The 15,177-nt window shown below is 42.6% G+C and overlaps 2 protein-coding genes across 17 annotated transcripts in view; both read left to right on the top strand.

Moving 5' to 3' along the window:
- Positions 1-4,121, top strand: part of pam (peptidylglycine alpha-amidating monooxygenase) — a 31,495-nt gene extending 27,374 nt beyond the window's left edge. For 13 of the 15 annotated variants that reach the window (XM_078088347.1, XM_078088355.1, XM_078088346.1 and 10 more), the window contains 2 exons: positions 562-621; positions 1,805-4,121. In XM_078088347.1, the coding sequence (XP_077944473.1) occupies positions 562-621; positions 1,805-1,983 (239 nt within the window). In that variant the 3' untranslated portion in view covers positions 1,984-4,121. The remainder of the gene's footprint in view (positions 1-561; positions 622-1,804) is intronic. The other 2 variants (XM_078088342.1, XM_078088349.1) reach the window with 1 other exon arrangement.
- Positions 4,122-6,299: 2,178 nt separating this feature from the next.
- Positions 6,300-9,887, top strand: june (JunE proto-oncogene, AP-1 transcription factor subunit). Of its 2 annotated transcripts, none has more exons than XM_040196976.2 (2): positions 6,300-6,406; positions 7,851-9,887. In XM_040196976.2, exon 2 carries the CDS (start codon positions 7,983-7,985, stop codon positions 9,003-9,005), a length of 1,023 nt encoding a protein of 340 aa, XP_040052910.1. In that variant the 5' UTR covers positions 6,300-6,406; positions 7,851-7,982; the 3' UTR covers positions 9,006-9,887. The 2 variants fall into 2 exon arrangements, with proteins under 2 accessions (XP_040052910.1, XP_040052911.1); XM_040196977.2 differs by having other exon boundaries at positions 6,308-6,406; positions 7,990-9,887.
- The last annotated feature ends 5,290 nt before the right edge of the window (positions 9,888-15,177 follow it).

Raw genomic sequence — 15,177 nt, forward strand, 5'->3', positions numbered from 1 at the left:
CGAATGCCACGTAAACCAGCTGAGTGTGGTTCCTTTAATGGCAGCTGAGCGTTCTGGTCTCCAACAAGACGAGTCCTCAAGGACCTCGGAGAGGAAGGGAACATTAGATCTGCTAATAGATTTCTTAAAGAAAGCAGACGGTAAACGTTTTCTTAAAAGCCATTTGATTCCTATTTCTGACCGAACTAAATTATCTTTAATGATTTATTTATATTTATATATTTATTATTAAATTCAGTTGACTTAAATTGTACTCGATCGGCTATTAGTACTTTAACACTACTTCAAATGTTATTACTAGGAGTTCTACTGCTACTTCTAATTACTTCCATTACTGTACCACTGATACTACTACTACGTGTGTGTGTGTATGTATGTATGTATGTATGTATGTATATGTGTGTGTATATATATATATATATATATATATATATATATATATATATATATATATATATATATATATATATATATATTGCCATGTCTCCACGCAGTAGCAACCACACCAGCTACAACTGGAAATGCAAAGTTTTGTAGTTATTAAATATTGTTTGTTTTCAGATGCGTTTGAGGTGAAAACGGAACCCGGTTCTGTGAGAGGGATCTTGGGAAAAATAAGAGGTATGTTATTTACCATCAATCCCTTTTTCACCCAGGCTGGGTCTCATTGCCCCTACACTCGTTGGTGACCTTAAGCTGTTTATTTTATTAATCTATATTATAAATATACTTTACCAACTTCAAGCCAGATTTTGTCAAAGAGAACAATATTATTATTAATAGTTTATATGAATTATTAACATATTAATATTAGTTTAAAGCCTTGAAACTAAATCTGCAAACACATTATATAAGTGTATATGTTGATTCTTTTGATTAATTAATTCATCTTTTTGAATTTCAATATTTACACGTTTGTATTTTATTCTTTCTATTTTATTTCTCATTGGCGTATGAATTAAGTCACTCGCACGTGTGTTTTGTACAATAAAATATACACTTGGTGCTTTACTATTCTGCTCGATAATCGAGAGAATGCTCTCAGGTTTTGACATTGATTTGCCTTCATAAGAAGATGAACAGAAACATGACAATAGCGACGCGTATCTCGCTAAAACAACCCGGATGTGGTGGCTCCTGTCATGGATGATGGGCGGGTGGGAATGACTCCGTCATCTGTCTGATTTGATTTCAGGGGACGTGGATTGGACTTCTATTACCTAATAATAAATAATCCAGTAGGGCTGTGAATTTGCAAGCAAATCGCGATCCGATGTCCTTCTCCATCCCCTTGTGACGATACAGTACATGTGATGTAATGTGATACAATGGATATTCTAATTAGTGCTGGGCCAAGATGAAAAGATGTAATCCTTTGTGATTGTTAATTAATCACATTATAAATTGAATTATGAATTAAAAACAAGTGTATTGCAACATGCAAGTTAACATGCATGTAAATCAGGGAACAGCACAAAGCTTAATGCAGCATATGTTCAGCAGTGAGGATCTCTGAGCTTGCTTCTTTATCCACGTCCAATGTAGTTTGCTGAAGTCTGGCTCCACTGGTTGTTTGGGTAGATAAGCGGCTGCATCAATGCTGCGTGGCGCCTTTAAGTGATTCATGATTTCTTAATAATATATTTCCAAAGAGCAATTGGATTGTGAACCCAATTTGCTTGGTAAACTTCCTGTTTTCATCGACCCGTTTCACGCCCGAGTGTCCGTGAGATTCCATTTGTGTTTTTGGAAACCGCAGACAATCGTCATTGATTGTGATGTGATCGTATTTCCCTCCTGCAAGGTAAAGCTGTCGGCGGTCTGAACCTGGGGAACTTCTTTGCGTCCCGCAAGGGTTACAGTCGCCAGGGCTTCGACCAGCTGAGCACCGAAGGCAGCGACCAGGAGAGGAACGAGGCGGGCAGCAGCGACTCGGAGAACGAGGAGTACTCCGCTCTGCCACCTCCTCCGCCCTCGTCTTAGGCGCCAATCTCCTGCTTACGCCGCCAAGATGTACGTTATTCATCATGTGTATTGCTGTTGTGTTGGCTGCCAATCTCGTTGTTTATATGATTAAAAATAGGTTGTATAAAAGAGCATAACTTCGATGTAACCTTCATGAGATTGACCGCAGACTTGATACAGCCTTGTTGACAAAATTCAGAAGTCGCTACGACAGGTTGTTTCCCCCAATCAAACTGCCTCTGGTGTAATTATCAGCACAAAGTCCTGGACAAATGTTAGAAATGTGTGCTGTCAGATTCCGCCGATGTTCAGGGATTTGAAAAATATCAATGAAATTCTCCAATCAAGTTATTTTTTTTATTTGAAGCAGATGAAAACAGATCTAAGCTGTATTTTTATTCATACGACTTCCCAAAATAACTTCATTAGACACAGAAGTATTTCAAAGTTACATTATTATCTGTAGTCAACGGTACCTGTTTCACAGCCTGAAGGGTTGTGTTGTCATGGCAACACCGTGAGCATCACACGGTCACAGTTTGCTTTCTCCTGGCGCTGAAATTCACTTTGTCTACCTGGTGCCCCTTCACATGAAATCCCCCTTAATCACTTATAACATGCGTGTCAATATCGTCCAGATCTACGGTTGGATTTTAACGTCACAAGTCACCTGTCGGCTGTTTATTTTGCTGTTCAGGGTTTTAATTTGAGTCCGAACTAAACATGAAAATACTGTTTTTTTCATTTCAATATCTGAGTAGGAATTAAGTCGAGCAGGATTAACCGGATGCATTTTGATCTTAAATATAAGTGGTTTAATAACAACGCTGATATTGCATATTGTTCAGGCTGTTTGGTTTTACTCTATTAAAGCAACACAGCAATTTAGATCCACATGATTGTTTGCGCCAAGTTTTAGTTCAGTAACTATTCACTTGTATTTTGTGCCTTTTTACGTCTGTATTCTGCCTTTCTTAAGCACTTGCCATTACAAAATGTACCTGAGATGAGAACAGCTGCAGCTGCTAAAGCTACTACTGAATTTATTTCTCTTCCATTCAAGGGAACAGAAAATGGATATTATTATATGTATATTTATGTCTGTATATTTGTGTGTGCACAATGCCAATCAAACAGCCAAGTCTCAAGCACTGTAACTATTACATCGATCTTACAAACTTCCAACATTATAAAGAAACTTTACATTAATTAACCACATCGAAGTGGAAGTTTTAAACTCATTACTAAGAAATCATCGGTATTTTTGTGCTCTCTTTTGAAATGCAAGCACTGCGGTCAAAACTTACTATGGTGGAGTTGGTGGAGTAGTTCATTACAAAGAACATTGTTCTTTAATGAACAAACATTGTAGTCATTTGAAAAAATCTGCACTACATGTCCTTAAATGATTTATTTCGCTGAATAATCTGGCAGTTTCTGGATTAATCATCTGAAAAATGTCAAAGTATTGATAATTATCCATCCGTGTTCCCTTTAGCTCAAACTGATCAATGGAAATATATTTTATTCAAAACCCAAAGCTACTAATGATCCAGTGCCGATGAACCGGTGAGAAGTTCATGATATTCTTCCTTAAATTGTAATTTGATTTGTTAGTCAATCATTCGTGGGCACATCAAATGTCCCACTGTTTCTTTACAACACAAGTGAACTTCGATGGTAAGAAACATGCTTCACTCAAACCATCAGTCACAGGCCTCAAAGTGCATCGGAATCAAGGACATGAGTAACACCAATAATTATACAACAATGAATGTCAATTAATAAAAGACGATCCAACACACACACAACTGGTTGCATAGGGAGTAGGTCGCTTGCCAAATCCAAATATTCACTTCTGTATCCTCGGGTTTCTTTTAATGTCCTCGATATTTCGTCAGCTATTCTTAAATTTCGTTTACATTTCTCAGACCATTAAATATTTCTATTCTATCAATATCTACTATATGTACCGATCTGTATTCGTGATATTACACTTTGTATGGATGACTTCGTTAATGGCATGCGCGAGAAATTGCATTCCAATGTTGCAGTCACGTGTGGGCTATCTGATATTTATTTTGACACACTGGTTTTACTGCAAGAGTACTATTTTTTAGTAACTGTTATTTGTGTAATAAAGTATCTGCAAAGCATCACATGATTCAGCGTTTCTCTGGCCGGGCTCGGAGAAACCTGAGCGCCATACAATCCACGATATGAATTTATTGGAACAATCGCTGTAGAAATGTCAGGTTTAGTCCGGCCCAAACCAATCAACCAATCTTAATCCATATCCTACGTCACCCAACGTACACATTTACATTCTGCGCCTCATAGCAGTTGGTACCTTATTGGAAGTTATGAGCTGAAGATAATTGTTGCACAATGTCATTTCTCTTCACTAAGTGGTTGTCGGGTGAGGATCCAAATGCAGAGAGACAATAAGGATCAGGACATCAACACTGGGAACCTTCCATGGTGTCTGTGCCTGGATCAGAAACACAACCAAAGAAGCCACACTGAGACACACGGTGACTAAACGCACTCAGTGGATTTAGAAACAGGCCGATACGTTCGCACATTCGTTCATTCTCTGATGCTTTTCACCCCAGCAACAGGCAACAAAGGCGTAACGTTTTGTGGCGAGCGTTGTTCACAGCAAGACCATCCTGGGTTCGACTCATTTGTAGTACAGTGTTTGTTAAACTGAGTAGTTGAGTTGAGTTACAGTTAATTAGACAGAGAGCCGGATAAATCCGTAACAATGACCTCCGTGTGTCTCATTCGGTGGGCAACTGACGGATAAAGATGAAAGATTTCTTCATGAAATAATCATAACAGAAAGCAAGTGCAAATTTCATTTTTTCGAGACTCTGACTCACCAGGAGCGCGTTTAACGCAATAACATCCGTCTCCGGTGCCGTGGTGTGGCCGGGATTCCAAAGGCTGCCACAAGGGGGCGCTGTCGCACCGTACTCCATAGAACTAGTTCAAATATCAATGAATGTTCTAGTCCAGGACAGGCCCAAAGCATGTGTACTGGATCTGCCTGAGGACAATCACAAGGGTTTGATCCCGGATCTGTGAGGATCTGCTGTTACTTAAGTGCATCTTGGACCAAAATGTCCCTCTTGAGGGATCAATAAAGTATCTATCTATCCATCTTTAGACTGAATAAGTCTGGCACAGAACGTAGGAGAAGAAGGATTAACGTTAGGACGCTTTTGCTCTCCTTATTCAGCTGGAGGAGCTTCAACAACAGGAGGAAAGTTATCTCAATTATTTGTCGTGCAGTTGAGTGAAGTTTAACGAGCCTCGCTCAGTGAACATAATGTGTTAGTTGCTGAGTGACCACATGTGTGCAGTGCAGTGTTTATGTGTATCAGCTATTAATTCATTTTGGTTAACGGAGCCTCTGCATGGAAGACTGGAGTATAATCACTAAGATAGACAACTAGTGTGCTATTGACAATCATTTAGGCGGGTTTTGTCACATGATGCAGTATGACAATAACTGACAAACTGACTGATCAAAGTGATTTGATTGATTTGACATGAAAAATAAGTAATTGGCTAAACGACCCGCGTCTCACTTATTAGTCCTGCAAAACAACATCATCTGTCTATAATAATACTAGTAATTATTATTAGTACCATAAGTATAATTATAACATTGAATTGTGACTATAATTATTATTTGATGTCATTATTGTTTTTTAATTACGATTCAGACCGATGACCCAGTCTCAGCATTCTTTGAGTTTGAGTTTTCAAAATCCCTTTTTTTCTCCACTTGCAAAGTCATTTTATCGGTTCAGCCTTGAGAAAAGAAAATAGAATAATAAATGAAATAAAAACAACTTTGTCAGCCACAGAAACAGATACAAACCCATCGTCACAAACCAACAGAGAGAGAGAGGGGGGGGGGGGAGAGGTAGAGAGAGGGGGGAGAAAGAGAGAGGGGGGGGGAGAGGTAGAGAGAGGGGGGGGAGAGAGGTGGAGAGAGGGAGAGAGAGAGAGGTAGAGAGGGAGAGAGAGAGAGAGAGAGGTAGAGAGAGGTAGAGAGGGAGAGAGAGAGAGAGGGAGGGAGAGAGAGAGGTAGAGAGAGGGAGAGAGAGAGGGAGAGGGAGAGGGAGGGAGAGAGAGAGGGGGAGAGAGAGAGAGAGAGAGAGAGGGAGAGGTAGAGAGAGAGAGGGAGAGAGAGAGAGAGAGAGAGAGGTAGAGAGAGAGAGGGAGAGAGAGAGGGAGAGAGAGAGAGAGAGAGAGGTAGAGAGAGAGAGGTAGAGAGAGAGAGGGAGAGAGAGAGAGAGAGAGGGAGAGAGAGAGGGAGAGAGGGAGAGAGAGAGAGAGGGAGAGAGAGAGAGAGAGGGAGGCGGCACTGGACGTCTGACTCAATCCGTCTGTTCTTGGATCATTCAGCAGCTTTCTGCCTCTTTCTGTGAGTATAACCCTCAACAAACAATATTACTGTTGGTTTTAACTAGTGACTAGTAACTAGTTACCTTTAGATTCCTCGTCTTCATAGGGTTGGAGGGTTTTGCTGACGCATCAGATGCAGGTCTGAAGTTACTGGGAATGAGAACGTAGGACAGAGATGGTGTTCGCTCCACATGAACTATTGTTATTAGATCAACCTGTCGTCCTATCGTCTTGACTGATCAGGTATTTTGATTGAAATTGAAGTAATTCTGACTTTGAAATAAATGAAGCAAATACTACAAATCCCTTTGAAGTGTAGTAAATAACAAGAACAAAGCAGTGGAGATACAGTACAACAGTTCTGTGTCGCAACTGTAGAAGAAATGTGGTCATTTCATAGTTTTCCCACCAGAGAGCACTGACTGAATTTGGCGTAGATAACAACTCTGATGTTTGCTAGATTCTTTTAGAATAGGAATATGGATCAATTAAAACATCTTTTGTGTATACAGCCAGCTCATGCGTGTTATATATATATATATATATATATATATATATATATATATATATATCAGGCAGGCAGGCAGCATCAGAGGGGTCTAACACCATCATGCAGCTGGAGATTATCAGACTCAAACAAGTTAGTGTTTGACTGCTTGCGCAATCAAGTATTTGATCATCTTGTGATGTGAGATGTGTGTTATCTTCTATTAATCTTCTATTATCTATTAATCATGCTTTTTCTAAATCTGTTTTAAAACAATATTAACACGCACACATGTATGTTCACTGTAAACTCTATAATGTTCATTATGGCCACAAAGAGATGAACAATATTTTGGTTAAAAATAAGAAGAAAAAAATGATTTATTTTCCAGTCTTTTTAATAATATCCTCTCTGTTTATGATATTACCTTCGGAAATATTTTGTTCGTGTTGCAAGACCAGTAGCCGTCCAATTTAATCATCCACACAAAAAACAGCTGGCTAACACAGATGTAAATACTTAAATACTTTTTTAATGCCCAAAATGTACCATGTTTTTTTTTAATGAAAGCAGTACCTCGGTGCAGACTCCCGTACACTGGTTATTCTATGGTACCGCGGTGCAAATTTATTTGAAAAATGTTGTGGAAATGTGTTGTGTTTCTGTCTCTGCGTGTCAGTCGTCACCTTCTTCCTGCCCGATGTCCGCTGGGACCACGACAAGCGGCTGCAGGTGATGCAGGACGCCAAATTATAAATAAAAAAGAAGTTCATCAAAAAAATGAATTGTGCTGATTTAATAATATTAGAAGAAACTGAAACATAAATAAATCACATGATGAATGCAAACCTAAAACGCTCAAACGCACTCACACTCACACATACGTAGAGCAACACCACTCGAGGTTTAAGCCACACCTCTGAGTTTACACCCCAGTCATCTCTCAGTCTTCTTTCTCCCCCTGTTTTTGCTGCAGGCGCCGGCCGTCTCTTCTCCTTTTTCTTCTACCTACATCCTCTAGCCGCCAGCGTCAGTGGAACGTTTCAATCCCCTCTGATATTTAGGCTAAGCTGATTATGAAAATTAACTTTGAGACTCTTCTCCATCAATGACAGCCAAGATGGAGACTCCTTTCTACCACGACGACTCCGCTGCCATCGCCGGCTTCAGCCAGTTCGCAGAATACGACCGTTACCCAGGAAACAAGGTACTGGCGAGCAAGAAGGCCGCGCCAGTGGTGGGCAGTCATCACTTCCCCAGCGGCGGGGCAGCGGGCGGGAGAGTCACCAACCACCACAATGTGGGGCTCGCATGCAACGGCTCTTTGTTGACGTCGGTTGTGCCTTCGGCGGACGTTAGCTCGCTAAAGCTGGCACCCCCCGACCTGGAACACCTGATGATCCAGTCCCACCAGGGACTCGTCACCACCAGCCCCGTGTCAAACTCCGGCAACCCCTTCATATACCGCAACCAGGCCACCAACGAGCAAGAAGGATTTGCTGACGGCTTTGTGAAAGCGCTCGCCGACCTTCACAAGCAGAACCAGCTCGTAGGAGGCGGCCACGTGTCCCCGTCCTCACCCTCCAGCATCTCCCTGCAAGCGTCCTATCAGAGGAACCTGGTGTCTGGAGGAGACATGCCGATCTACACCAATCTCAGCAGCTACAATCCGAGCCACATGCCGTATCCTGGGGGGCAGATAGCATACGTTTGTAGCGCTGGCCAAGGCGGCGGTGGAGCCCCTCAACCCCAAATCCGAAGCGTGGACACCCCTCAGATCGTCCCCGAGGCGCCTCACCTGCCGGGTGACTCCATGTCTCCACCCTCCCTCGCCCCGATCGACCTTGAGACGCATGAGCAGATCAAAGCAGAACGCAAGAAGCTCCGCAACCGCATCGCAGCATCCAAGTGCCGCAAGCGAAAGCTGGAGCGTATTTCGCGGCTGGAGGAGAAAGTGAAGGTTCTGAAGAACCAGAACTCGGACTTGGCCTCCACCGCGGCCATGCTGCGGCAGCAGGTCAAGCAGCTCAAACTGAAGGTCATGAGTCACGTCACAAATGGCTGCCAGATAGCTGTTGCTTTGGCCGCTGCCAAGTCAGGAGAAGGACGCCCCGGCAGCGAGGACCGCTGAGGAGCAGGAGCCCAGGAGAACATGTAGAACTTACGTTAAGAGGGTTTACTTGGAGCAGTTTGCCACATTGTTGCACTCCCGGTCAGAGTGAGCGGGGAGCAGATCAGGACAAATGAGTGTTTGGAGGGATTTATGTGGTCGCACAAACAAGAGTCAATCCTACAGCCGGAGGAGTTTACAATACAGAAAGTCAAAGTTAGGACAATTTGAATCTGGACAGCAGTTTATTAGAAGAAAATCTGGCAAATGTGGCTTGAAGAGAATCTAAATTTGAAAAGATACAACACATTTTTTGACAGATTAATTGACTTTTTGAATTGAATTTTCACCAAGAATATTTCCTATTAATATTAAAATACTGTGTTAGTAAATTACCTGTTTAAACTCTCTTTGTACCGCGTGTAGTTGTAACAAAAGTAACAAAGATAGGAGACAAGAAGTTTTCTAATCGCTCAAAGCAAAAACTAGCGATTCCATTACCTTCTGTTACAGAGTGATGCTCAAAATGACTGATGATGAAGTTTGAATTTTTAACAAAAAAAATTTGTTTTGTAATCTGATCGCTGTAAACTTATTACCTTTTCTTTTACTACAAGTCCACTATGTGATTTAACAAAGCTAAAGGACCATTACATAACAAATGAAAACCTTTTTACATGTCTGTTGCTGAAGTTCAGCCGTGGTTGGTAAACATGAGAGTTTCTTAGCTTTCCTTTTATCTGAATATACTTTTAACAGTTAGAAGTGCCATTGTTTCCCCTCTTTTATCTGGCTGTTGGGTCGTGAAAGCTTGTCTTACTTTGTCTCAATCTTTCAGGAAATGAACATCTGAAGACGTCCAAGTCCTCTGTGAAATAAAATATATTTTTTAAATAGAACTCATGAACTGGGCTTTTGGTATGATCTTTAACTCAGCAGCAGATTTATTAGTTAACCGCTATCTTCAATGATTGCTGATATGTTCTACTTTAGCAGAAGTACCACTGAACAAAAATGTCAAGTGTTTCATATCTATATTCTAGCTTCATAGCAGTATTGTGCAAATAAGATGACCATTAAACCGCATCGATCATTTTGACAATGATTTTGCAGCAAAAAAGCCGCCAAGGAGCAGTGAGCAAGCTGCTGGCTTTAGGAGGGAGAATGGTTCATACCACAATAGTGCTTCCTGGGCAATTATTCAGTGAGGAGCTTCCTGAGGTCCTTGAGGGGACTTTCCAGGTTATATGGTGCTTGAGGAGGAAATAACGTGGCATTAGGGGGTCTCTGAGGTGATCGAGGTCCTGGAAGAGGTTAAGGAAGGTTAAAGGAGGTTAAGGAAGGTTAAGGGAGGCCTTTAGGTGGCTGTAGAGCTTCTTGAGAGGGTTATAGACATAACTGAGTGACTTGACAGAGAACCTAGACTGAAGCATCAATACTGTTGCCATGGTTACTTGTAGTTAAAGTATACCTTAAACTCGGATTTAGAAAACTGGTTGAACTGTTGACCCGAATATTATTTGATATGTTCACATGGAGATTTTAACAGACACTTTGCAGCCAATGGACAAGCAGGATATTAAATTGCAGTGGTACTGTAAAAATGAGTTACTCCATAGTGAGAGTTATTTTTTTATTTTAAGTTATGTTTGTGTACACCTTGTATTAATATGGTTAAAACCTGGAGATTGGGTCAATAATATCTTAGTTCAATGGAAAATCCACATTTGACAACATGAGGTAAACATGTTTGTTTCAGCGGTGAGTTGTCCAGTCAGCTGCTTGCTGAAGTTCGGGGGGTATTTCCTGTGAGAAGCCAGGTCATTTCGACAGGTCTTAAACCTTGAATATTTTGAATATTTTGAGTGAACCTCTGAATATTCGTTTCTGCCCATTCATACATTACATTACATGTCATTTAGTTGACACTTTTATCCAAAGCAACTTACAATAAGTGCATTCAACCATAAGGATACAAACTCAGTAAGCAAGAGCAAGAAACAAGAAAGTGCAATAGTCATTCGATCAGAAACAGACTTGATGAGGGCGCCTCATTGCAGCACGTCCTGTAATGCATCAGTCTGACTGCTATTGGGTATCGGAGTGAAATCCTTGACCCGTTGTCAGACCCTCTGCTGGTGCAGTAGGTCCTGGGTTCCTTCTGGAGCACCACGATGCCCCATGTGGCGACAGTATGCAGGCAGTACCTGGAGGATGGAGGAATTAATTCAGTTCAATGGCCGTCACGGTCACCTGACCTAAATCCGATCGACCAGGAAGTGGAACTCAGCAACCAGGTAACTTTCATTGTTGGACTGTGGCCATCACACATACAAACGTGTATATATATACAATTAATATAATATATAATAATTGTATTATATAATACAATTATACCCCTCAGCAGTTCTCTGCAGCTTCAAGTGTCTTTAACTCAATGTCTTTTTTATAGGCCCACGAGAGTATTGTCTTTTTTTTGGATTACATTAAGCAGCAGGCAACTGGTTACAGCAAGAAATAAATAAAAACTCTGTGAAATCCAATGTACAATGTACAATCTGCCCAGCACCGTATCAGATAACATAAATATCAGTATCCACACTCACAGACTCACAGTTATTAAAGAGCGTTCATGCTAAGGACATGAGAGTGTGGAACCGACGTAGATGTACAGAAACAAATGGACAAAGTAAAACAGAGGTAAGCATTAAGCTCTAACTAGGGAATATTAAAGAATATAATTGATTATTATGCCTTATTTATCTGGAGTAAAGGAAAATATTTAGAACATTTTATTTAGTGAAGTTGATTTAGAGCAGGGGTCGGGAACCTATGGCTCGCGAGCCAGATGTGGCTCTTTTGATGATTGCATATGGCTCGCAGATAAAACAAAATATTCTCACTTGTTTTAATCCATCCATCGATTTTTCACTGCACATGTCCTGTTCAGGGCTGCAGGAGCAATTGTCCATTATTTTAATTGGATGATACTGGCCTACGTTTGCCGTTGCTGGGTAAAACAGGTAAACGCCCCTTTTGGATCAGTCTGAGACTGCGTCTGCTCGGTCATTAGCTCAAAGCTAACCCTTCGACGAAGGGTTAGGACCTATAGGAAAAAATAATCTCAAAACCACTGCCATGTAGAATGAGGCTCGGGCCGCATATGTCTGTTCCGACCCGAGTTGAGCCTGACGCTGCATGATTATTATGCACATGAGCTTTGGATCACGCGTTGTCATGAAGGTTAATTACAAACCCCAGCAGCACCGAAGAAAAAGTTTCCCAACGCAGTTGAAAGTCAGCTTGGCATGTTGGCACCTCACACTGTTTTGTTGCGGGCGATGCCGCAATATTCATTCGCCAAAATTCGAACACTTGGAACGCGCTTCCTGTCACATACCACACACTGCAGCGTGTGAGTATTGCTGTATTGACCATGTTTGGATCTACGTATGCATGTGAGCAGTCATTCTCACATCTTAAAAACATCAAGTCCAACCTACGATCACGTTTAACGGATGAAAGCCTCAACGCTTGCATGAAGCTTAACCTCACCAAGTACCAACCCGACTACAAAGACATCAGCAAATCCATGCAGCACCAGAAGTCGCATTAATGGTGAGTGTTATAGCAACATTATTTAAAAGAATAAATTCAGAGGCTTATTATACTGACATTTAGTTGAATTCACTTTTAAAATATTTTATATGGCTCTCACTGAAATAAATTTCCACATTTTTTGCTTTCATGGCTCTCTTAGTCAAAAAGGTTCCCGACCCCTGATTTAGAGCAAATCTAAAAGAGTAACAAATGATTCAACCAAATGATCAGCTGAGTTTTCCATTTGGTGACAACAAACTAGGAAGGACGAAGTGCTCTTTTGGTTGTTACCGTTTGGTAGAAAACATTATGTTATGTTTTTTCCATATTCTGCACCAGATGGAGTGACCCACTCATAGAGAGTGAGAAACTCTGTGCCATTCCTGGTGACTAATACCAGCTCCCCCACAGCGCAACACACACTCAGAGCTGCATTAGTTGTGTCCCTGTGTTTCTGTTTGTTAAAAATAAAGATATCAGTAAATAAATGCGGGTTGATGACGCAGGTCAGCACATGTTGTTGAAGTACATGTTTTCAACTAGAACATTTTCGGTCAAATGCACACTGCTGCTCCATACCCCTTTCAAGTGAAGGGACTTATTAAACTAAAACCTTTTCCAATTCAATAATTTACTGTGTTAAAATACTTACTTACTCAACTTATAAATTAGTCTTATAATGAGATTGAATTTTTAATTCATTTTGACCGTATTATTCTGTTTGACATCATGTAGACTTACTTCTGACTCAGTGGAGTTACTGGACATTTGGTTAAAGGTGCACTCACCCTTACGCATGCAGTGAAGCACCTTGGGAGAGGAAACCGACCGACGCGCTTATGCGTCTCCGCCAACGTGGTTCTCGCACACCGCTGCCGGGCATCTCCCTTTCCAACGTGCGCTCACCGTGCAACAAACTGGAGAACTGATCAGAATGGTTTTGGAAGAGGTAAGTCAAGGGGGGGGGGCTTCTAACCTTCGGATGAATCGGCGGAAGAAGTCGGCAAACCCAAGGAATTGTTAAAGCTGTTGAAGCTGTTTCCGTGAGGAGGGGGTCGGCCGTTTGGTAAATGCCTTAATCTTCAATGCGGGGGCATTGGCGAGTCCAAAGGCTCTGATCCGCCGTAGGGAAGTTTCCGGAATACGCATGTTTCTCCATAACAGTCACCTGAACACATGGTGTAACACCCAGACTGGGGCATTAGGTCACATGTTGTTTTCTGTTGTGTTTCTCACCTTTCCCTCTCGTTTCAGACACCTCCTCCCTGTGTGCCAACGCCCTCTGTGACTGCAAGCCCCACCCTTATTGTTTCCACCTGTGTCTCGTTCTCCTGTGTATTTACTTTGTGCCAACAGCTTGTTCTGTGCCAGTTTGTCTCTTTGTCTCTTTCTCCTGAGTGTGCCTTCCTGTGTTTTGACCCTTTTCCGTCCCTCCATCAACCTTTGCCTGCTGATTTGGATTGATCCACCTTCTCTCTCTGACTACCCGTGTACCGAACCCAAGCCTGAAGTAAAGACGATTTTTGGCCTCTGACTACTACTACGCCTTGAGTCTGCTTTGGAGTCTAAACCCTTGTGGCCCCAGCGGCGTAACAGTACAAACTGGCCAACATGGACTCCGCGGACTCCCTTCGTCACACTGTCGCCTCACAGGGTGTTCTCACACCAACTTCTCCGGGACATGGAGTCTCTCCAGTCTTTCTACGGAGGTGAACCAGCTTGGACAGCAGCTCCGTCAAGTCGCCCCGCAGCCACCTCCCCCAGCTCCAGAGGCGCCTACCCCTCTGCAACCTGCCCAACCCACCGTTGGCTCCCAGCAGCCAAATGTGCCGGCGCCGGAGCGCTACAATGGAGACCTGGGTACATGCAAGTCTTTTTTGATGCAATGCTCCTTAATTTTCGACCTACAGCCTTCTAGATATGTGACCGATAGAGCTAAGGTTGCCTTCATGATGGGCTCCATGACTGGGAGGGCGTTGACCTGGGCTACCAGCGTATGGGAGAGCCAGTCTCCTGTCCTCTCCTCGTATCAGTGCTTCTCAGCTGAGATGCGTAGAGTTTTTGATCACCCAGTTAGAGGCAAAGACGTTGCTTCACGCCTACTTTCTCTAAGACAGGGTTCCCGCAGCTTAGCAGAGTTTGCAATCGACTTCAGAACCATAGCGCAAGGGTCAGGGTGGTCCGATGCGTCACTCCAGGAGTTTTTTCTTAGCGGACTTAACAACCCAGTAAGGGAGGAGCTAGCATTGAGGGATGACTCGCAGAGCCTTGAGGCCTTAACCGCCCTTGCGGTGAGGTTAGAGCGTCGTCTAGGTGAGTTTAGGAGAGAGAGACCTAGCCGCCTTTTTAGCTCGTCGACCTCCCGCTCACCCCTCCCCTCCGTCCCTCCGGAGACCTGCCACAGGTCTCAACAGGAACCCATTCCATGGTAATCCCACTACCAACCCACCTGCTAGACCCCAGACTTCTCCCGACCGCACCGCCCCCATCACTCAGCCGAGGAGCCCATGCATCTCGGGAGGACCAGGTTGACCCCTGAGGAGCGGCAGCGTCGCCTACGGGACGATAGATGCATCTACTGTGGCCAAAGCGG

The sequence above is a fragment of the Gasterosteus aculeatus genome, chromosome 14 (assembly GCF_964276395.1).
Source record: "Gasterosteus aculeatus chromosome 14, fGasAcu3.hap1.1, whole genome shotgun sequence".
NCBI lineage: Eukaryota > Metazoa > Chordata > Actinopteri > Perciformes > Gasterosteidae > Gasterosteus > Gasterosteus aculeatus.